This window comes from Cryptomeria japonica, chromosome 10 (genome assembly GCF_030272615.1).
Source record: "Cryptomeria japonica chromosome 10, Sugi_1.0, whole genome shotgun sequence".
In the NCBI taxonomy this organism is placed as follows: domain Eukaryota; kingdom Viridiplantae; phylum Streptophyta; class Pinopsida; order Cupressales; family Cupressaceae; genus Cryptomeria; species Cryptomeria japonica.
This window is the reverse complement of record NC_081414.1, coordinates 847,676,271-847,699,816: the sequence shown is the minus strand read 5'-3', so window position 1 is coordinate 847,699,816 and position 23,546 is coordinate 847,676,271. Positions and strand designations below refer to the sequence as shown.

Sequence of the window (23,546 nt, the reverse complement as noted above, 5' to 3'; positions counted from 1 at the left end):
TTCATGCAAAATTCAATTTTGAAAGCAGAAATCAAAGTTGTTGTAATTAAGCACTTAATTTCAAAAGTGACAAATTGCAAAAAATTGAATAAAGCATTGAAATTTCGAATGAATGCTAACACACTTTTCAGATTTAGGACAGTAAGAAACACAATTTTGATATGAATTTTAATTTCAACAATTTTTGAATGATTAGAAGCCTCAATCCAAGCAATCGCTAGACCAACTTTGATTGTAATTTTGAAAGTGTCAAAATTGATAAAATCAGCCAAAATTCTGGATTTTAGCAGAAAAATACAGTAAGATCTAGCTCCCGAAATTTCAGAAAAAATGTCGGGGACGATGGTGCTCGGAGTGCACACGGTCCTCGCAACTTTTTTCCAAATTTTCAGGGATGAAAGATATTATGATTTTATTGTGGAATCCAAAGTTACAGCTGATTTGGAAATGTTTTGATCAGTGAAATTGTCGGACAAAGGTTGAATCAAGAGGGTTTCAAAAATTAGGGTTTTGACACTTAACCACTTAATTTTCAAAATTAATGCACAAATATGAATTGACAATTTGTAATAGAAGGGCAGATCTGAAACAAGCATTTAACAATTAAACATTTCACAAGTTTAATTACTTAAAAAGAAAATTTAGGGTTTTTATGCAATTAACCTCTAAAATTTTGCAAAAGATCAAACATGGAAATGTAATCAAGGAATCCAATTTTCAGATCTAACTATGAATAATTAGAAAGGATGTTCACGTCGGGTTCACCAAAATGTAAAGCGGAAAAAAATCGAACCCTAGTCGTTCTCCCCTCCCCAACTCCGAGGAGAGAGAAGGGAGAGTCACTAGGGTTGATGGTTTTCACTTAGGAGGGACTTTACATTCAAAAGAGGGGTTGAAACCCACAAGATCCAATCCCACACAATGCAAGATTGGATTCTATATGAGTTTCAAGGGTTATGACATCAAGGATACCCTCTTTTGTAAAGAAATGTGGATAGAGTGATTAAGCTAGGAATGCATAGAAAGTGAGAAAGATTCGCTTATAAACTGAGTTAGGGATATGATATGAAGCTGCGGACCTGGAATTAGCAGTAAAATGTCGAGACGGCGCTGTCCTGCAAATTTGAGCAAAAGTTGATGGGACGATGGCGCCCGGCGTGCACACGGTCCTCCAAAAAATCCGCGAAACGAAGGGGGATCTATTCGTCTCTGCACAAGGATTCCAGATCTTCAATTTCAGCCGTGTACCTGCAACCTACACACAGAAAAGAGAAGACGATTGGGGGGTTAGGGATTAGGGGTTTGCCCTTAGGTCAAACCCCGGTTTTGGAATTAACCAAGAAATGAGAAATGTTGTAAATGTAATGTAAAACAAGTACTAATACCTTGTTGTAAGGATGTTTGTATCCTTATATGCGAAGGTATAGATGTTGTTGTTTGTTGTATGTTGTATGTTGTAGTATGTGATCTCCTCTTCAATGGTTGAATCCTTGTCTTGAATGCAACACTTAGCCTTGAATGGAGACTTAGAATGATCAATTGCTTGAAGGAATGCTTGAATGCTTGAATGCTTGAATGTTTGAATATCGTTTCCACCTTTTTCCATCCTCCCCAAAATGAGAGAGGAAAAGTAGTTTATATACTTGCCAATTAGGGTTAAAAGACTGATTTTCCTGACCTTAGGCCGACCAGGAAATGCTATTTTCCAATTTGCAAACAAAAAGGCCCGAAGTCCCATAGGAGACCGGGCCCAAAATAGGGCCAGGGACCAGGGTGCTGGGCACCATGGTCCTGGGGGACTAGGGCGCTGGGCGCCCTGGTCCTAAAGGACCAGGGTGTTGGGCGCTCTGGTCCCACCTCCCGGGACAACGGGGTGTAAGGAGGATCAGGCCAAGGTGCTAGAAAAATGCAGTTTTTGGTGTCGTGAGCAAGTTTCGGGGTCTCCATTCAGGTTCAGTGTTGCGTCACCATCGTGAAGACCCAAATGTGGTCGAAATTGCAAGTGTCGCAATTTTAGGACACTACAAAACTGATCAAGTAATACATGCCATCATGAGTTTTCATTACCAAAATAGTTCTGCACCATAATAAATAGTTGCAGATTGTCGATCTTGACCTAAATTGGCCAGAAAATGAGTAGGGAAATATTATCCAAGGGTTGCATTCTCTTGCATGGAATTAATGAACTAGTTTTTCAAAATATATTTCAAGGTTATTGTTTTATTAGAAAAGATTGCCAGACAAGCTGAAAATCATGAAGAGCATCTTCAAGAGGAAATAGTCATAGAAAGAAACCATGGTATCAAAGTTTTCACACAATAAAGAAGATGGTGCTTAAAGGAAATGGCCCTATGATATAGCCAAATGTTGAGAATATGCAAGATGACATTCTCTTTGACTTGACCAATCACACCCGAGATCTCATAGAAGATGAGGATGAGCTTTCAATAGTTCTTTGGGTGCTTATTGAAGAAGAGACAAAGACAAAGATGATCAACAACCAAATCATTAGTCAGAACCCAGTGCCTAATGAAGAATTATGAAGTTGGTAGCCATTTATAATGTGGAATTTAGTGTTAATGGCCTTATAATTTTTTTTTAATCTAAAATTATGTTTAAAACGACCATTTTCAAAACCATTACTCTGGAAGGAACCGTTTCTTGAAAATGGTAAGAGGGGTTTTAGATATAAATGGATAGAAAATTATAGATTATAAAAAGGGGAGCAAAATTTTTGAAAGACAGAACTTGTGTTGTTTTCAGAAAGACAAATAGAATATGGATATGGTTTGGAATTTGTTGTTTAATTCTATCTATGGAAACTTTTGAATAGTTTATCTGTATAATTGGACTTTGTGCCATAGTACATGAGTTTTGTATTTATCTTATGTGAATGCATTATGTTCAAATTTATGTATGATGAGTAATTTAAGACTTGTTTCCCTCTAATGTTCATTGTGTTGGAATCCAAGAACACTAATAGGGGGGGGTGAATCAGTGTTCTACCAGTAATAGTAGTTTTGAACGTATTACTTTTGAACTAGTTAATAGTAAGTAAAGTTAAAGTGCATAAACCAAATAACACATAAAGAAGAAACACCATAACACCAATATTTATACGTGGAAAAACTTGCAAAGGGAAAAACCACGGTGGAGCTGATACCCACAATATCTATATACTTGATCAAGGTATACACATATTACTTTGAGGGGATTGCACATGCAATGAAGCCAACTACCTAGAGATCACTGCTCAAATAGAAGTCCCACTAACTTACACAGTATTACAAGATGATTACAAAAAAAAATGAACTCATAATATTCATCTAACCATGCTGGATAAGTTGCAGTTTAATCTCTGTTACCCCTTGTTGTGTACTAGTTTTTCTGATGCTCTGTCTTGTCTAGTTCTAGTACCGATTTAGGCTATGCACGTGAAACTACACACAAAAGTTTCCTTTCATTGACCAAAAAGCATATCATCGATTTGTGAAAGATTCACAACCAAAATCACATTCCAAAACTTATATAATCCATTGCTGAAAGTATCTTCTTAAATACCCTTCTAAGTTTTCACCATGTTAGGTTCAATGAAGAATATAATCTTGTCGGCTGCCGACTCACAAGGTATTTCATACTTAATCCTGATGACCATGTCGGCCTACATACGTTACCAAAAATTCCTTAACAGAAATTATCAATGCCACAAGATAACTTAGTTGGGTCCTATCCATAACCAGGTTCCAAATACGCATTATCGGGATGATGACTTAACCGGATGTAAAGAAAATTGAATACCGGTTAAGTGTAGTGAATATCATTTAACCCAATCAAAGAAAAATGATAAATTAATGAATCCTTATAAGGAATATCAACACCTGGAGATGAGTTGCCATCAATGACAACCCAAAATGTCATTAACCCTTAACAGGTGAGTGCCAATTGCCAACACATTATTGTATGATATTCATCTTTTCATGAGTACTAAATGACAGTGGCTAATTGATGGTTGATTGAAAAAATTATTTCATTATCTTTGTGGTTAATTACTTTTGCTTTTCCTTCTTTTTGGTTAAAATCATACCCTGAAGAAAACCCTAAATTTATATCATAAGAGGGAGTCGTACCTCTAAAATTTAGAGGAAAGATGCAAAACAAATGCAACTTATCCAACAATTGTTAATAGTTTGTTCCCTAATCCAAGGCTAGGAATCATATTGCCATATTTTGAAGGGAAAAAAATCTTTTAACCAACATACATGAATCCATCATCATCTGTCATTGACTGTGTTAGATTTTGATTTCCTTATACACACCATGTCAACTAGTATTTTGATCTCTCTTCATTTCCTTGTGGTGAACCCATCATCATCTATCATTGACTGTGTTATCTTTTTCTTTCCTTGTACACATCATGCCAACTAGTAATCTGATCTCTCTTCATTCCTCTGTGGTCCAACAACTACAAAAACATGTCCTTGTTGTAGAAGATCTAAAAGATGATCATATGCAACTGAACTTTCCATGACAATGTTTGGCATGAATATTTTTTTAAATAAAGGAGTTAGATATTGTGGAATCCATCTATCCACCCACTCTCTTGACTCGCATTGATCCCACTCACACTAAATACAACTCTTACAAAAATAAGTCAACTCTCATGTCTAAATGGTCCATGCACTTGCATCTGAGCTTCAAAATGAATGCATCTTTGAAGAATCTTTGATTGTCTGAAAATCCAATCTATGTCCTACTATACCCTCCTCAACTAACCAAAAAAATCTGCACACTATTGAACCACGTGTCCCTCTTGGTAGTATTGTTGAACTACACCAATCAAAAATAGAACATGCATCATAAAATTTAGCACCTGATATCTTCAATTGATCCTTAACTAGAACTCTCTTCAAACATGCACCTGCTCCATCATGCTCCCCTTTCTCATACCCATCTTCAAAAAAACTCCAAATATAAGGTGCACCCCTCTCTACATGCATTCTACTCAACCAGTAAAACACATGAGAATTCTTAAATTGAACCATGCAGTTATTTGACCAAATGAGATGTCAACCCACTATAATACCTTTATCCTACAAGAACTCCAAAAAAATCTCAAACAAATGTTGCACATACTCGGAGGAGTGAGATCTATCATCATTGATATAAAAATAATACTCCCTGATTATCTACCTATCTTCTCTTGTACTATTAGGGGCATGCCTATATGTTATGTGGATAAAAATAGCAATTTGAATGGAACTATAATATTGAGCTTGTACTTCATTTTGTGGTTGCAATGTGTAGTTTTCTGCAAAATCAACCACTAATTTAATGTCAATTGGGAAAGTGTTCTTACACATCTTGAATTGCTAATCCAACCACTAAGGCCTATGGCTTATGCCTTGCATACTTGTAAAAAATATTTTCCTTAAAATCTTAAATAAAATCAGCAATACTACATTTTTTTGTAACCAACTTACATTTAGAATCTTCATCTCCATTCATCAAAGTATATTTGACCATCTCATATCTTTTTTTCTCACAATATTTTTTCCAAATTCATTTTTGTTTCCCTCATGAAAACATAAAAAAAACTTTGAAAAGCCACCACATTATGAGCACTTCGCATTTAAACAATCATTTCTATAGAGAAAACAACCATCATCTCTAGGACATAAAAATAGATGTAGCAAGTCCCTCGATGATTTAGGAAGTTGCATTGTACCACACTCATGCAACATTTTATTTTTATGCAAAGTAGAATGAATATAGCATAATAGTTCATGGTACACTGAAAATTCTACATGGTATTTGCAACAAGTATTACAAATCTTAAGAGCTACACAGTAAAATGGGTTCAGATATTCAAAATCCCTTTGTGAGATTTGCAAAGTTGGATGTGTTTCACAAAATTGTTTGAATGAGATAGAGATAGAGAGAGAGATTGGGCAAGGGAGGGGGAGAGAGGAATCCATAAGGAGAAAGGGAGAGAAGGGGTAAGGGATCTAGAGAGGGAGAGGGGGGGATTGGGAAGGGGTAGGGGGAGAGTGATCTATATAAGGAGAGAATGAGAAAGGGAGAAGGATAGATAGGAAGAGAAGGGGAAATAGATCTAAAGAGAGAGAAAGAGAAGGGGAGAGGGAGAGGGGGTTGGAAAGGGATAGGGGAATGATAGATAGGGAGAGAAGGAGATAGGGAGAGAAGGGGAAAGGGATCTAGAGAGAGAGAGAGAGAGTTGGCAAGGGATAGACGGTGAGTGATAGATAAGGAGAGAAGAGGAAAGGGAGAGAGAGAGAGAGAGGGGGGGGGGGGAGAGGGGAGAGATGGAAGTATCAACAAAGGGATAGATAGTGGGAAATGGAGAGGGGGGAGAGAGGTAGAGAAGGGGATAGGGAGAAGGGGTTGGCAAAGGATAGGGTGGAGATGCATAGGTAGGCAGAGAATGGGAAATGGAGAGAAAGAGATGGGGAGAGAAGGGGAAAGGGATATAGAGAGAGACAAAGTAATTAGAATGAGGGGGATAGGGTAGAGATGGAAGTATCAATAAAGGGATAGGGAGAGAAGGGGAAAGGGAGAGGGTGTGAGCAAGGGAGAGAGTGAAGAAAGGGAGAGAAGAATATATGGAGAGGGGCGAGAGAGCGAGAGAAGTGGACAAGGAGAGGTTGTTGGCAAGGGAGAGAGAGAGAGAGAGAGAGAGAGAGAGAGAGAGAGAGAGCTCAATATATAGAAGTATGATAGATAGGAGGAGATATTTGGGTACAAATAAATTTACATGGTGTTAGGGATAGTGAGAGAGATAGACCTATAGTTAGAGGGAAAGAGATTCCAAATGGGATAATTATACAAGGGATCTAGGGAAACATAATTTATTTAATATAAAATGTGATATCGGGATATATATATATATATATTAATATCATTAATTATATTATATTATATGTATTAGTAATATATATAAATATTTATATATTAAATATATATATAAAATAATTTTTTAAATATTACACATAATTGTAATATAATATATTATATATTATATTTATAAAATTAAACTAATAGAATTAGGATATCCATTACTTGCGGATATATCCGATATTTATTACCTCTAACAAAAGTATGCAGTCTTGGGATTTACCTTGGGATTTCTTTGGGATTCGGATAGGAAATGTCAAACCTAGAAAGCCAACATAAAAAAATGTATTTAGGAGTTTTCCTTTCTTTTCTAAACTTTTACCATGTGGCTGATGACTTTTTTTTAATCCAAAATTGATAAAATGAAAAGGGTTTTTAAGGAGATTCTGAAGTTCCAACAAATATTTATTATGCCTTATTTTGATTTTAATAAATAATTATTATCCATTTTCTATTTGAATTACGATGAAAGTTGTGTTTGACAAGCTGATTGAAAAACATCTAAAACTTTCAAATGATATCACATTTTTTTAATCCGAAATATGCATCACATTCTATACTTCACATACTATAGGATTAAAAAAAATTGAATTTCATAAAGTTTTGACCAAGTTATGGTGGTCAGACATACAACTTTTTATATTTTAAAAAAGTTCTAGTAGAAAATTCACAATTAATTATTTAATTAAAAAAATACAAACAAATATGTGTCAGATTTGGACATGAGTTTTCTGCTTATATCTAAAATATTATAAGAAAATATTATGATTTGATTGTGGTTAGGGTTGTTAAACTGAAACCTCCTTCTTATTTGTTTTCTGAAATTTTAGTTCTACTACATTGAATTTAAAAATTTTTGGCAATTAGATTTGTTTTTTTTTTCATAAAACAACTAGTAGCCTAGAAACTACATTCAATTTGCTCTAGATTCTACTCTTACATGTTTTTCAAATAATGTTGATAACTTATTCAAATTTTTATGTCAACTTTTCTAACTCTATTTTTCTAAATTTTTATCACCACTTAAGGGCCTAGTTTCTCTCACCATGATCCTGCACATACCAACAACCAAGAGGGAACAACAAAGATACATTCTCTCAAGGCCCTATCATGTTAAGGAGAATTTTCCTGAGTAGATTGTAATTTCTCATAATGTCTAAAAAAGACTTGAAGGATATTCAATAGCTCAAAAACCACCATTTGACCATCCTTTATGTGCTTAATACTAGGTGAGGAGTGATGATGATGCAGAGCCAAGGAACAAACTAGGAGATAACTTCTCTCACCCACAACTACTATGTCCAAACCAAGTTGTTTTGTTTGTTCAAGGTGTCAAACAACATACCTAACAAGTTCTCAACTCACACAACAATTTGTGTGACCAGATCCATAAAGGATTTGTATCTAACACTATCTTTCGGTACCAGTGGGATGGAAACACTCAACCCTTGTGTGAATGGTAGATAATATTTAGGTACCATTGGGATGGAAACCTATTTTATTTTGTCTATTTGTGGTCTAACCAACTCAAAACATCAATTAGATTTGACCATCAAATGTGCTTGGGGGGTACTTGTCTCACAAGTGTCCTATTTGTCTAGTAGCCCTATCGGTTGCATTTTCCCCACGCAACTTAATAAAATTCCAAAGGACAAGAAAAACTAAGGGAAGATTCAAATACCCTTTATCAAGTTACACAATTCACCAAAGGATTATACTTTTGTTGGCATTATGTGAACCAGTATGAGGACATAATGACATTGTATGTTGTCATTGATGTCACTATGCTGAAGAGGAGAGAACCGGTATATGTGAGAACTAGTATGTTACCAAGAACTGGTATAACACTGTGAACCGATATATGTGCCAAAGTGAAGTGGTGTGTTTGTTTAAGGTGAATCGGCATGTGGGTATGGGAACCGGCACATGGAAGCTTTGTATGACTACTGGTTGGTAGTCTCAACTTCAGGGTTTCCGATTGAAGTGCTTCAAGCTTGTGTGGCTCAACCGGTGACTTTGTGTGATGAGTTAGCATTGTAACAAGGAACAAATCATGTTGCCACATCAGCCTTGTGCGTGTGAAGGATCTTGCATGAAGGAGATTGTTCCTATCTACCTCAGGAATGTGCGAAGTCTATAAACGGTGATAACGCGTGATGGGTTATCAACCACCATGAAATCGGTGGAAAATGAATGATGGAGAACGTCTTGAGATTGGATCAAGACTTTTGCATTTAATGCAATGTGCTCAACGGTCAGGATTGAACCATTTGAATTCCTTAACTTAACAGGTTTAGGGTTTAGGGTTTAGGGTTTATGCTACCAACCTATCTGTTTCCTATAAGGTCGATGTTGTGTTTCTTTCTGAGGTTGTTGGCAAAAGTTGTGTGTGTGTATCCAAGAGAAGAGCTGCGTGATTCTTGCCAGACCAGAAAAGAGAAGTGATACCTGCAGAGTGTAAGTGCAGAAGGTGAAGAGGAGCTAAAGTGGATCTGCATTGGCATTGAGTGTTGTTACCAGATCATTGTAATACCTACTGATCTCTAACCACTTCAATAGTTGGTAAATCCCTTAACAGGGTAGCTTTAACCAACTTTCTGTAAATCCTTTAACAGGGTGACTCAAAACCATTGAGTTCTTGAAATCCTCTAACAAGGTAACCTCTAACATGGTTTAACCCTTAACTGGGTATTCTAGCCATCCCTTAACTGGGTGATCCCTAACAGGATTGGTTCCTAACAGAACCTATTGTATCAGTCTTTAACCGGACAAGGCTCCTAACAGAGCGGACTTCTAAAAAGTTCAAAAATAGCTTGTGGGTATTCATCCCCACCGTGGTTTTTCCCAATTGGGTTTCCACATGAAAAATATGTGTGTCATATGTGATGTCCTTTTCATGTGATGCTATGTTGTTTTCTATCAAGCGGTGAATCATGTTGATCTAGTTGTTTATATATATATATATATATATCTTTGATGATAGATTACCTATTCATGCACTAGGGTGAAATGGAAATGAAGTATTAGATTGTATGAGAAGATAAGTGTCAACCGGTTTATGCTTGTCTCAACTATTCTGGGTTTTGCCGGTTGTACTCTGTTTAAGACCGGAGTTACTGTCTGTCTGCCTAAGCACAGTGTCTACTGACAAACCAGTTTAGGATTGTGTTTTTGTCTATACTAATTCACCCCCCCCCTCTCAGTACCGATTTGGTACTATCTATTCATCATTGAGTTATCAATTGGTATCAGAGTGTCGTCCAGGTCCTCTGTGTTATAAGCTTAACCACTTGAGGTAAAGATCCCAACCTAATGATGTAGAGTGAAGGTCCAAAGTTCAACAGAGAAAATTTCAATATATGGAAAGACAGAATGAAGATATACATCAGAAGCATGGGTGCTCAACACTGGAGCTATGTTGAGAATGCCTATGTTGCCCCTACCGGTACTCTCACCGATGACCAAAAGAGAGAGATGCAGGAGAATGGGCAAGTCATGGAAGCCCTAACTAGTAGTTTATCTGACATTGAGTTTATTGATGTCCAAGATAAGGTAAATCCCAAAGAGGTATGGGATACTCTTGAAAATATCTATGGCGGTGATGAGCATGTAAAACAAGCTAAGGAAGAAAGCCTTAGAGGGAAGTTTGAAGACATGTGGATGGTTGAAGGTGAGACCATTCAACAGTATGGAATAAGAATCAAAACTGTTGTCGGAGATATCAAGAGTGCAGGTGGTAAAATGGAAGATTCCACTATGGTAAGAAAAGTCCTGAGATCCTTATTACCAGTCTATGCAATAAGGGTTGCTGCTATTCGGGAGTTGAGATCAATAGACAAGACTAAGGTATCCCTAGACTCCATCATTACAAAGTTGACAACCTATGAGCTAAATAGTTTTGATGGCAGTGTTCAAAAGACTGAATCAGCTTTTAAAGCTTCTGTTGTACCATCCAGAAAAGGAAAAGAAGCTAGCACTAGTGGTGAACCAAGACATAGCAGAGAAATGGATGATGAGGAGATTCTGATGGCATTTGAAGCTCTTCTTGCCAGGAAACTTCCTAAAGGAACCGGCAAATACAGAGGTAAGATCCCTTTGAAATGCTTTTCTTGTAACCAGATAGAACATATTGCTGTAAATTGTCCTAATGGTGACAACAAGGACAAACCAGAAAGGTTCAATAAATTCAAAGGAGGAAACTGGAGAAACTATTTTGTGGCAGTTGATGAAGGTGTCACAGAAGAGGAATCAGAAGATGAAAAAAATGAAGATATTGTGTTTGTTGCTGTCAAGGAAGATGGGTCAGACAAGAAGGCTCTTGTCTCCCACTTTGATAATTCCAATGAGTGGATTATTGACAATGGTTGTTCTCACCATATGATTGGTGACCGGAGCAAGTTTCTATCCTTGGAAGAGTATGATGGTGGTGTGGTTCGCTTTGGTAATGATGCACCATGTATGATCAAAGGCAGAGGGTCAATCTCTCTGAATGGAAAGAGTAGTGTTGACAATGTGTATTGGGTTGATGGTCTCAGACACAACCTTCTAATTGTTGCCCAGTTGAATGACAGTGGTCTCACTCTGGAATTCAAAAATGGAGTGTGCAGAATCAAAGGAAAGAGTGGTGAATTGGTGGCCACCGGTATGTAGACCAAAGGTAACCTATTTCAGTCAAATGCAAATATAAGTACATGTCTTATGGCTAAATTTGATGATAGATGGATATGGCATAGGAGACTCTGCCATGTAAACTTTGATAACATTGTGAAGGCCAATAAGATCAAGGTAGTTAGAGGGTTACCGGTGCTAAGAAAATCGGAAAATACCTTGTGCAGAGAGTGTCAACTAGGGAAAATGTCTTCCTCAACCTTTAAAGGTAAACCTTTCACTACTGACAATTTACTTGATCTTGTGCATACTAATTTGTGTGGTCCTATGAAAACTAGGAGTGTGTAGGATGATAGGTACTTCATGATTCTCACTGATGACTGGTCAAGAATGATGTGGGTCACATTCTTGAAAGATAAGTCTGAAGCTTTTGTAAAATTCAAAGCTTTCAGAGCATTAGTGGAGAAGGAAAGTGGTAAAAGGATCAAGTGCCTGAGAACTGTTCAAGGAGGGGAATTCACTTCCAGTGAATTCAACAAGTACTGTGAAGAACATGGCATTAAGAGGCAATTGTTTGCCCCCCGGACTCAACAGCAGAATGGCCTAGCAGAGAGGAATAACCGGATTGTGGTTGAAGCAGCTAGAACTATGTTGATTCAAGGAAAAGTTGCTCACACCTTTTGGAGAGAAGCGGTGAGCACTACAGTCTACACAATGAACCAGGTACTCATCAAGAAAGGTAAGGATTTAAAACTTCTTATGAGTATTGGACCGGTAAGACACCTGTGGTTAGCTACTTTAGAGTGTTTGGTAGCAAATATTACATCAAGAGGAGAAAACACCAGAGCAACTTTGATGCGAAATGTGATGAGGGAATATTCCTAGGGTATTTCACCAAGAACAAAGCTCTCAAGTGTTTCAATAATAGGACTCAGAGAATTATGGAAAGCATCAATGTAAGAGTTGATGAAACATCTGAGAAAACTGAGGAAACTGGTAGTGAGCAAGCAGTAAATGAACCGGTTGTAACCTTTTGGGAACCAGTTGTCAGTCAACCTAGTACTAGTAACAGTGTTTCTACACTGGTAGATGTAGATGTTGATACTGATGGAGATGAGGATGAAGAAGAAAAGCAAGAGGAATCTATCAAGACCATTCCTTGATATGTCAAGCTGAATCATGATCCTAAGCAGATCATAGGAGATAAGGATGCAGGAATTCTTACAAGAAGAAAGGTAAGAGAAAACTCATGTATGATCTTTGAATTTGAGCCTATATCATTCAAAGAGGCACATAAAGATGAAGACTGGATCAAGGCAATGGAAGAGGAACTTGACCAGATAGAGAAAAATGGTACATGGTCTTTGGTACCTAGACCGGAGCATAAAAATGTCATTGGCACCAAATGGGTTTTCAGAAATAAGCTGAATGAGGATGGCACAGTGATTAGAAACAAAGCCAGATTGGTGTGCAAAGGATATGCCCAAGAAGAAGGAGAAGACTATGGAGAAACCTTTGCTCCTGTAGCCAGATTGGAAGGAGTTCGTATGCTTCTTGCATATGCAGCTTTTAAAGGATTCAAAGTATATCAAATGGATGTAAAATTTGCATTCCTAAATGGTGTACTTGAAGAGGAAGTGTATAAAGAGCAACCACATGGGTTTGCCCTATCTGAAGATAGTGACATGGTGTGTAGGCTACATAAAGCCTTATATGGTCTAAAGCAGGCACCTAGAGCATGGTATGAACGCCTGCATTCCCATCTTGTGAAGATTGGATTTGAAAGAACAAGCGAAGATAGCAATATCTACTTGAAGTCTAAAGGAGATTAGATCCTGATCTGTGAGGTATTTGTTGATGACATTATCTTTGGTGGAGATGACAAGATGAGTCATGAGTTTGTAGATGAGATGAAGAAAGAGTCTGAGATGTCACTCATAGGGGAGATTAAGTTCTTCATTGGACTGCAGATCCAACAAATGAAAGATGGAATCTTTATCACTTAGTCCAAGTATGTCAAAGAGGTGTTGAAGACCTTTGGCATGGAAGATAGCAAACCGGTTGGTACACCGATGGTGACCGGTTGTAAACTATCCAAAGAGGATGACTCGGCATTGGTTGATGAGAAGGAATACCGATCAATGATTGGTAAATTGCATTATGTAGTGCATATCAGACCAGATATTGCACATGCAGTTGGCATTACTGCAAGGTTCCAGAAAAGCCCAAGAGAATCCCACTTGGTTGCAATCAAGCCGATTCTTAGGTATCTGAAGGGAACTGTTGATTCTTAAGTATCCATATAGTAAGGATTTCAACTTGAAATTATACACAGATGCTGATTGGGTAGGTAATGTAGATGACCGGAAGAGCACAACTGGTGGTGCATTCTTTCTCGGTGGTAGAGTAGTCTCATGGATGAGTAAGAAGCAGAGTTGTATCTCTCAGTCTACAGCTGAAGCAGAGTATGTTGCAGCTTTCATGAACTGCACTCAAATAATTTGGATGAAGCATGTATTGAATGGCTTCAAAGTTCCTATATTTGAACCGGTATGTATATTTTGTGACAATACTAGTGTAGTTAACATCTTCAAGAATCCAATTTTACATTCAAGAACTAAGCACTTTGAGCTTAAGTATCATTTCTTGAGGGAAAAGGTTCAAAACAAAGAGATTGCACTGGAACATGTTTCCAGTAAGGAGCAGTTAGCAGACATATTCACCAAGCCTCTCCCAAAGGCTACATTTATGTACTTAAGAGGTGAATTAGGGGTGTTGCCCCTTCAGGAGGTGAACTAAAGGTATATGCTCCACATCAGTCAATTGTTGCATAGCCAAAAAAATTTTTGGATTGATGTGTTGAAGGATGCTACTCCTTAGGGCGAGCAGCATAATGGACTAGGGAAGCTTGTGCCTCCACTTTGGCATTGTTGTCAAACGGGGAGAAGAAGAGAAGTGGAGAAGATATCTGCAGAAATTGGGTGAGATGTGAAGTGGAGAGATATCTTTGTATATTTCCATCAATGCCAAAGGGGGAGATTGTTGGCATTATGTGAACCGGTATGAGGACATAATGACATTGTATGTTGTCATTGATGTCAATATGCTAAAGAGGAGAGAACCGGTATATGTGAGAACCGGTATGTTACCAAGAACTGATATAACACTATGAACTAGTATATGTGCCAAAGTGAAGCGGTGTGTTTGTTTAAGGTGAGCCGGCATGTGGGTATGGGAACCGGCACATGGAAGCTTTGTATGACTATCAATTGGTAGTCTCAACTTCAGGGTTTCCGGTTGAAGTGCTTCAAGCCTGTGCGGCTCAACCGGTGACTTTGTGTGATGAGTTAGCATTGTAACGAAGAACAGATCATGTTGCCACGTCAGCCTTGTGCGTGTGAATGATCTTGCATGAAGGAGATTGTTCCTATCTACCTCAAGAATGTGCAAAGTCTATAAACGGTGATAACGCGTGATGGGCTATCAACCGCCATGAAATCGGTGGAAAATGAACGATGGAGAATGTCTTGAGATTAGATCAAAACTATTTCATTTAATGCAATGTGCTCAATGGTCAGGATTGAACCGTTTGAATTCCTTAAGCTAATAGGTTTAGGGTTTAGGGTTTATGCTACCGACCTATCTGTTTCCTATAAGGTCGATGTTGTGTTTCTTTCTGAGGTTGTTGGCAAAAGTTGTGTGTGTGTATCCAAGAGAAGAGATACGTGATTCTTGCTAGACTAGAAGAGAGAAGTGATACCTGCAGAGTGTAAGTGCAGAAGGTGAAGAGGAGCTAAAGCAGATCTGCATTGGCATTGAGTGTTGTTACCAGATCATTGTAATACCTGTTGATCTCTAATCACGTCAACAGTTGGGAAATCCCTTAACAAGGTAGCTTTAACCAGCTTTCTGTAAATCCTTTAATAGGGTGACTCAAAACCATTGAGTTCTTGAAATCCTCTAACAAGGTAACCTCTAACAGGGTTTAACCCTTAACCGGGTATTCTAGCCATCCCTTAACCGGGTAATCCCTAACAGGATCGGTTCCTAACAGAACCTATTTTATCAGTCTTTAACCGGACAAGGCTCCTAACAGAGCAGACTTCTAAAGAGTTCAAAAATAGCTTGTGGGTATTCATCCCCACCGTGGTTTTTCCCAGTTGGGTTTCCACGTGAAAAATATGTGTGTCATATGTGATGTCCTTTTCATGTGATGCTATGTTATTTTCTGTCAAGCGGTGAATCATGTTGATCTAGTTGTTTATATATATATATATATATATATCTTTGATGGTAGATTACCTATTCATGCACTAGGGTGAAATGGAAATGAACTATTCGATTGTATGAGAAGATAAGTGTCAATTGGTTTATGCTTGTCTTAGTTATTCTGGGTTTTGCCGGTTGTACTCTATTTAAGACCGGAGTTACTGTCTGTCTACCTAAGCACAGTGTCTACTAACAAACCGATTTAGGATTGTGTTTTTGTCTATACTGATTCACCCCCCCTCTTAGTACCAGTTTGGTACTATCCATTCATCATTGAGTTATCAACTTTAACCCCAATTTTAAAGGTATGTACCCTTACTGTCCTTACAGACCTAATAAAGCCAATTAGGCCTAATTTACAAAGCAAGTACCCCTTGTATTAGTCCCCTAACTAAACCAACACTTCTGCAAGGTAGGGTAAAATTTCAAACCACCAAATCCAAGGTTTTAGGACTTGATCCCATCTCCTTTTCCTATTGCAAGTGATTTTCACTTCTACAGTTCAAGCGGTCACATAGAGATGCCCGCCTAGGGTCAATTCAACCTCCTCGGGCTAGGAGCCTCCCTGAAAACCAAAACCAAAATATTATGGTACAATAGACCCTCTAATATTTTCCCACAATTTGTTTGGTCCTCTGGTGAAAATGTCAGATTAAGGGCATTTTTTCAGTGAAACCCTAGGTGCTGGCAGGGTTTGTGACTAGTCCGAATAGGTTTTGGTGGATCTTTACAACTCGATTGTTACAAGACCTCAAACTTGATTCAAATGAAAGGTAAGAAACTTCCCTAACTCATCCAATTGGTTTCAGGAATCCTCCAATCCGTATAGGTAAGAAATGAACATCAAACACATAGAATTTCAGGAAACTCCAAAACTCCAAAATCCAAGGTATGTTGTATACTCCAAGTATGTTGTATTACTCCAAAACTCCAAAATATCACCAACAACAACCACTTCAACAAAAACCCTAGAATAAATCCAAGTGGGCCTAATATATCCTCCCTAATGGTTTCCAACCACTTTTCAAACTTTGGAACTGTTGGAGGATTAGTTACCCCTTATTACAAAATTTTGCAATGACAACAAAAGTTGTCAACTTGCAAATTTCAAATTTGGCGACTCCAAGGTGTATACGGCCTATTCCAAGGATTGGTTTGATGTTTCTAAGACCAATATTTATTGCCTGGCTCATGCCTAGACTCCTGCTAGCTCACATGGTCATTTGTCCATGGTGGCTTATAAAATACAACCATGACAATGCCTTACATGAATTGAGTCTTATTGACTCACAAACCTATCAAACCACTACATATGATGTCAATGTGACAAGGTCATTACATTTTCACCTCATGGGTGATATTAGACTCTTTAGGCTTCATTTGTGTCTTTGGGTGCTCCTGCACCAGATGAGCTTTGAGAGCCAAAAAAAATTCTTTGGGTGCATGATCTATCACTTTAAGCTAGTGAAGCCTAGCCTTGATCTGGGCAGCACGAGTGGCATAACTGTCAACGATTTGTTTTTGGTGCTTGAGCTAAGCAACTTGAACCTGCAAGGTAGGACATAAGGGGTTGGTGTTGAGAGATTTTGTGGCATGAGGGTGATCCCACAATACTAGGTTACACGTTTTGGTACATCCTGGTTTTTGTTGAAATCATACATTTTTTAGAAAAGATAATGGTTTAATCTTTAATAGGTCCCCTTTGAAGTAATTAATTGAGGAGAGTTAGATCAAAGACTCTTAGATCAAAATTTATTGGATAGAACCTCTCTACTTCAAAATCATACCTACAATGGAATCTCCTTCACACCTATCAAAACGCTGATAAAAATCCACTTTTACATTAGCTCTTGGGGGTTAAACAAATTCATTTAGAAGTTTTGTTTTCTTAAGTATTTAGTCCTTATTATAATCTTTCCAAATATTATAATTTTTTTAATGTATATAATTTCATTAATATATTTATGTTTTATTTCTTATGAATGTAGGTTTTTCATCAAAAATTAAGGATTGTGTTTCACACATGTAGAAAAATGGAAAAATAGAGAAAAAATTGTAAAAAATATCTTTTCCCTAGGTATTGATATCCTCTTTTCAACACAAAAATAAGAAATTAATTCAAATGCATACAAAAAAAATAATACATTATGGAATACACCTTTGTCCAAATTACAATTACTTTGTCTTCATAAATTAACTAAAAAAAGCATATGTAACAAAAAATTATGAAAAGTATCCTTTCACTAGATATTGGTGTGACAATTCTATATTTTAAAAATTAGAATTTCCTTCTTTCTATAAAAAGTGTTATGCATTACCAAATAAATGTCACTTCCGAAAAATGTTGATTACTGTAAATATTGATTTACTAAAAGTTACATAACAATATGGATAATTAATTTTTAATTATTTTTTATAAAATATATTTAGAATCTATATGAAAAATCTCACAAATTAGTAGTTTACTTCATGTTCAAATTCTTATTGCTTTAGCTACTATAGGTTTTAGAAAGTAAAGATCTAATGCAAAAAGCTGATTTCAGTGTCAAGGCTGGCCAAAAAGTGTAACCTAGTATTATGGGATCACCCATGATGCAAGTATAGAGTATTGGCATCATAGAACTGTCGGGTATACACCACTAGTTGTATTCCATAGATGTGAAAAAAGTGAGTTGTGCATTGGATGGCATCATTCCACCATGTAATCTAGTTGAACAGCTAAGTGGGACAATTTTCCAAGGTCCAAACCCGTTGAATGTAGGAGACCATGGTAGAATGATTTAGCAAAGAAGTATTCAAAAAAAAATGAGATTTGAGAGGTCGAACATGATTCACTTACCAATTAATGGAGAGATTTATGGGGAAGTGGTCTAACAATGTTACCTAGAGGAGAGGTAAAACCAGAAGCTCTTGGTTATCTCTAAAGGAGAAAAAAGATTGAGCTATGATCATAGCACAATCAAGCCTTTTTTGAATTCTATCAATACCTACCCAAAAATTACTCCAATTGTGCCAAACACCATTTGGATTGTGGCAGTTGGTATTTGGATTGAAAAGACCCAATTTATTATGCATGTAAAACCAGGCTTCTCTCTCCCTAGTTGTCCATCAAAAAGGCAAAACACCTTCATTATCAGAAACCACCTCAACCATATTAAAGTCGCCACACAAAACCCAAGTAGTAGGTGGCAATAAATCTACAATCCATCGCTAAAGGTGAGATCTTTCCACACCATCATTGGGAGCATAAACATTAATGATCCTAAAGGAATGATTTTCAACTAATATGAGGACCCAAACCAATCTCTGAGTGGGTCCACTCCACAATTCACAATAGAGGATTGCCAACATGGCAAGAGAAGGGTGACAATACCTCCTCAACTAGCTTCATGATCTGAAGCAAAAACTTGGCCATTTGACCAAATAACATGGCATGTAGTAGTAAACATGAAAGCAACAATTTTAATCTCTTAAAAATTAAAAAAAAACAATACCCAGATATTCAGTCAAGTATCCCACACGAAATACTTCCAAGAAAGGTCAGAAAGACCTCGAACATTCCTAGACATGAAATTCATGATTGAAAATCATGCATGTTATCCTTGTCGTCAACAGAGGAGAAACTGTTTTGCAAAAAAAAAATTGACTAGAAACCTAAGTGTGGAACTACTCGCCACTTTTCAGGAGGTCTGTTGCTATCCTCAACACACGTAGAAGGGCTATGAGAACCACATAGATAGGATGTTTGAACTGAAACAAGAGAAGCGGGCAGGGGGTGCATCCCTAAGAAGAGTGGGCACCATCGGAGCCTGTAGGCTTCTTCCCCTGTAAAACATGGTTTGAAATTGGTTGTTGCGATGGTGATGGCTATGGTTGTGGCTGTGCTATGAAGAAACTTGGGGTTGCATTTGAGAAACAATAGAGTTTGAAGGATTTTGAGAAGTGGTTGAAAAGCCCTTTCCTTTGCGAACAATGGTAGTCCAACCCTCCTTAGTTTTGGGAGCTTCAAAACAAGGAGGAGCAGCCTCCTTGGGAGGATTTCTATCTCTCGAGGGAACCAGAGGATAGTCCTTAATCTTATGTTCTAAAGATTGGCACCAAAAACAAGTATATGGCAAGTTTAGATAAATTACTTGTTGAGAGTAACACAAACCTCCTATCTAACTATCTTTAGACTTTTTGAGGTCCTGAAACAAATCCACTTCAATGCATTACCCTTTTTTGAGGATAGGTATGGAAAAATGATCGGGGTCCATGCAAACCACCTTGCCAATGGATTGGGCAATCGTCTGCATAAAGGGGTAACAAGGAAAGGGGAGACCAAAAAACTCTATCCAGACTAGGACTTTCGGCTTCTTTTCGTCAAAGACAGAAAAGTCTCACGACCATGACTAAAAAACAGGCAAAGAGGATTGAACAAACCAAGCCCAATGATGTATAATATCGTGCACGTGGGTGGAATCGTCGAAACGAAACAAAAAAATCCTTTGGTGAGATTCTGGATGCCGTCAACCTTGACCCCATGAGGGGCCTAGGCGTTGGCAATCCATTTAGGAAGCATGCTTTCAGGTGGAACCTTCCCCACAAAATAGCCTATTAAAGTAAACATTTCAAGCCATTGACAAGCCTTGAACAAGCAAGACAAAATCTGGGGTACCAGAAGGTGTACCTCGTGAAAAACTTTGGAAACAAATTTCCTAGGTCGTTTGATTGGTGGTGTCATGATTGCCAAATGCCAAAACTCCAACACTAGCTAGGTTGAGGCTGGTTGAGGCCATGAAAAGGCTAAAACATCTCGCAATAAATATGATATGACATCAAAAAAACCACAAAGAAACACACAATACAGAGAAACAACCATGCAAAAAATCCTTAGAACTCTCTCCACGATTTCCTTTCCTTAACATAATTTTGATTGTATCCTTAATCATAACTCTAATTCTAAATCTAACAATAATACTAATTCTATTATAAACATAACTTTAACGGTAATCAGGGTTAGGACTAACACTAGGTCTATTTCTAACGATATTTTTTATTATCATGGTTTATAAGATTTGGTGGTCTTCAAAGCAGCAAAATACGTCTTCGGCACTGGTATTTCAAGTTTGCATTGAATATCAATGGGGAATTGGAGAGTGGTCGATGCAACTGCCGAGCCTGCAGATAAAATTTTAAGGTTTGTTATTTTATTATGCATAGCAATGGCTCCCATTAGAGCAGATCCCGAGGCCACGCTTTTATCCTACCAATGCAACTATGGCCCCAACGGCAACGCCACCGTCTTTAAGCAAATTTTGAACGCCGCGCTGGAAACTGTGGTGGAAAAAGTTGCTCCATCTGGATTTGCTACAACAGACGAGGAGATAGCAACAGATCTGGCAGATTCGGTATACGTTCTGGCGCAGTGTAGAAAGGATAAATCCCCTGCCGATTGCGTCGACTGCATAAAGGTTGTAGAGAAGCAAGCACGCAACTGTCCCTATATGTCCTGCAAAGCATACTACGACGGTTGTTATCTGCGTTACGAGAATAACAATTTTTATGATAAATATACTGATGCCACACATAAACCGGTGTGCGGCCAAGTCCACGCCGCAGCTTCCAGTTCATTTTCGGCAACAGGTCGAAGTTTGATAAGTGATCTTTGCAGCGCGACTCCGCGAATAAATGGTTATTTTGCTGCGCAGACCAGACAGGGGCCATCTAATACGACTATCTATGGACTTGCCTTCTGTCTGCGTTCCATTCAAAGGGATTCCTACGAAAATTGTCTGAGTACTGCTCAGGAAAACATAAATAAGTGTTTTCCTAGCTCCGAGGGACGGGCTATAAACGCCAGCTACTACTTGCGATATGATTCCAAACCCTTTTATCCAAGCAATGCGACTATCGACTTGGCACTTTTCTTACCCTCAGGTTACAATTTAATTATATTCAATTGAAGAGCTTGCAATTTTGTTAACCTTTTTTCCACACATAGATGCACGTTTGAATTTACAATTTCAGAAATGTAATTTCATAAAATCACCTGAATCACTTTTGGTTAAAATTTATGTTAGACATTTACTCTTATTTGCAATGGTTTGTTCATAGTTGAGGTATTCTCCATCTTATTTTTCAGGGAAGAAGAAGGTGAGTTCTGCAGTGTGGATAATAATTGGTATTGTCGGAGGGGTATTCCTACTTGGCCTTATAACTTGTCTCCTTGTCTTCCAGAAGAAAATAATTCGGCCAAGCCAGAAACAAGGTAAACTCTTAAAAGGCTAAATTTAATATATTATAGATAAGGAAGCAAAACCTTGCAAGTCTATTCGATCTTAATTAATACTGATATAACAAAAATATGGAACAGTGGATACTGAAGGAGCAACAGAACTTCGTGGCCTAGGAGATTTTGACTTCAAGGTACTGAAACAAGCAACCAACGATTTTGATCCAATGAATAAACTTGGAGAAGGAGGGTTTGGTGAAGTATTTAAGGTAAATTATCAATTATTTCCTTCCCTAATTAGGCTTGTGTGTTAACGTATTCAAATGATGGGTTACTTGATATTTGTAGGGTACATTGAAAAGTGGTAAAGCTGTGGCAGTAAAGAAGTTGTTAATAGGTCGCTCTGCCCGTGCAATTTCTGAATTTGAAAGCGAAGTGAAACTCATTTCTAATGTTCATCACAAAAATCTTGTGCGTTTACTTGGATGTTGCAGACAAGGCCAAGAAAGATTCCTGGTTTATGAGTACATGCCCAACAACAACCTCGACAGAATATTATTTGGTTTGCTACTCCTCAACTTTCCTCTGTTGCTTTTTAAATCTATTACAAATAAATTGATAGGTTTTGAAACTCTAGTGAGTTGCCCCACATGCAGGAGAACATAAAAAAACTTTGAGTTGGAAGGAAAGGTTCAACATTATCTTGGGCACTGCTCGTGGTCTTGCCTATCTCCATGAGGAATTCCATGTCTGTATCATCCATCGTGATATCAAATCAAGCAATATATTACTTGATGAGAACTTTGAGCCAAAAATAGCAGATTTTGGGCTGGCAAGACTTCTTCCAGATGATAAAAGTCATCTTAGCTCAAAATTTGCAGGAACGCTGTGAGAAAACTACTTACTCCACTGTTTTTCCCAATTTCAAAGTTTTCAATATAGATACTAACACTGTTCTTTTTCTTTTTGTAGAGGATACACGGCTCCTGAATACGCTAACCGTGGGCAATTAACAGAGAAAGCTGACACCTACAGCTTTGGTTTAGTGGTTCTTGAAATTGTCAGTGGCAGAAAATGTTACCTTTGTTATGCTGCATTGTCCTTGATGACAAAAAGGTTTTGGTGATTATATAGCTTTATCTCTATGAATAGTGGACAGGTGTAAGCAGATTAATTTTTGGTATTCATTGATAGTGAAACTTTTTGTGGAAGAGAAGAAGGTAGGTTCAATGACCAGTGGTTCTTCAAATTTGCATTGTGGTATTTTTTGATTTAATAATCTACAGGTATGAATGCTTCAGATGGTAATATTTTATGGCTAATTTTGTGGGGATTTCTCGCAATTGTTTTAGCATCAAATTGTCAAATTGTTATTTTTGCAGTATGTTTTGTGAAACCGTGAGGGGTAAAAAGTAAAAAAAAGGAAGTGAAAGAAAAAAAAAGAAAGAAAGATAAAAGTGTTTTCTCTTGTCAAACCATGAAGGGTAAAAAGTAAAATGGAAGTGAAAGAAGAAAAAAAATAGAAAGATAAAAGTGTTTACTC

At 37.5% G+C, this 23,546-nt stretch overlaps 1 protein-coding gene across 1 annotated transcript; it reads left to right on the top strand.

Moving 5' to 3' along the window:
* Positions 1 to 20,834: 20,834 nt before the first annotated feature.
* Positions 20,835 to 23,157, top strand: LOC131054440 (cysteine-rich receptor-like protein kinase 2). Its single transcript, XM_057988955.2, has 6 exons — positions 20,835 to 21,708; positions 21,914 to 22,039; positions 22,145 to 22,272; positions 22,352 to 22,565; positions 22,660 to 22,891; positions 22,976 to 23,157. Exons 1-6 carry the CDS (start codon positions 20,913 to 20,915, stop codon positions 23,127 to 23,129), a joined length of 1,650 nt encoding a protein of 549 aa, XP_057844938.2. The 5' UTR covers positions 20,835 to 20,912; the 3' UTR covers positions 23,130 to 23,157.
* The last annotated feature ends 389 nt before the right edge of the window (positions 23,158 to 23,546 follow it).

Bases quoted from the DNA above. Each gene is read 5' to 3' on its own strand.
- LOC131054440 (XM_057988955.2), top strand. From the start codon at position 20,913: ATGGGGAATTGGAGAGTGGTCGATGCAACTGCCGAGCCTGCAGATAAA. The intron at 21,709-21,913 runs GTTACAATTTAA...CTTATTTTTCAG, and splicing joins GGCACTTTTCTTACCCTCAG to GGAAGAAGAAGGTGAGTTCT. The intron at 22,892-22,975 runs GTGAGAAAACTA...TTCTTTTTGTAG, and splicing joins TCAAAATTTGCAGGAACGCT to AGGATACACGGCTCCTGAAT.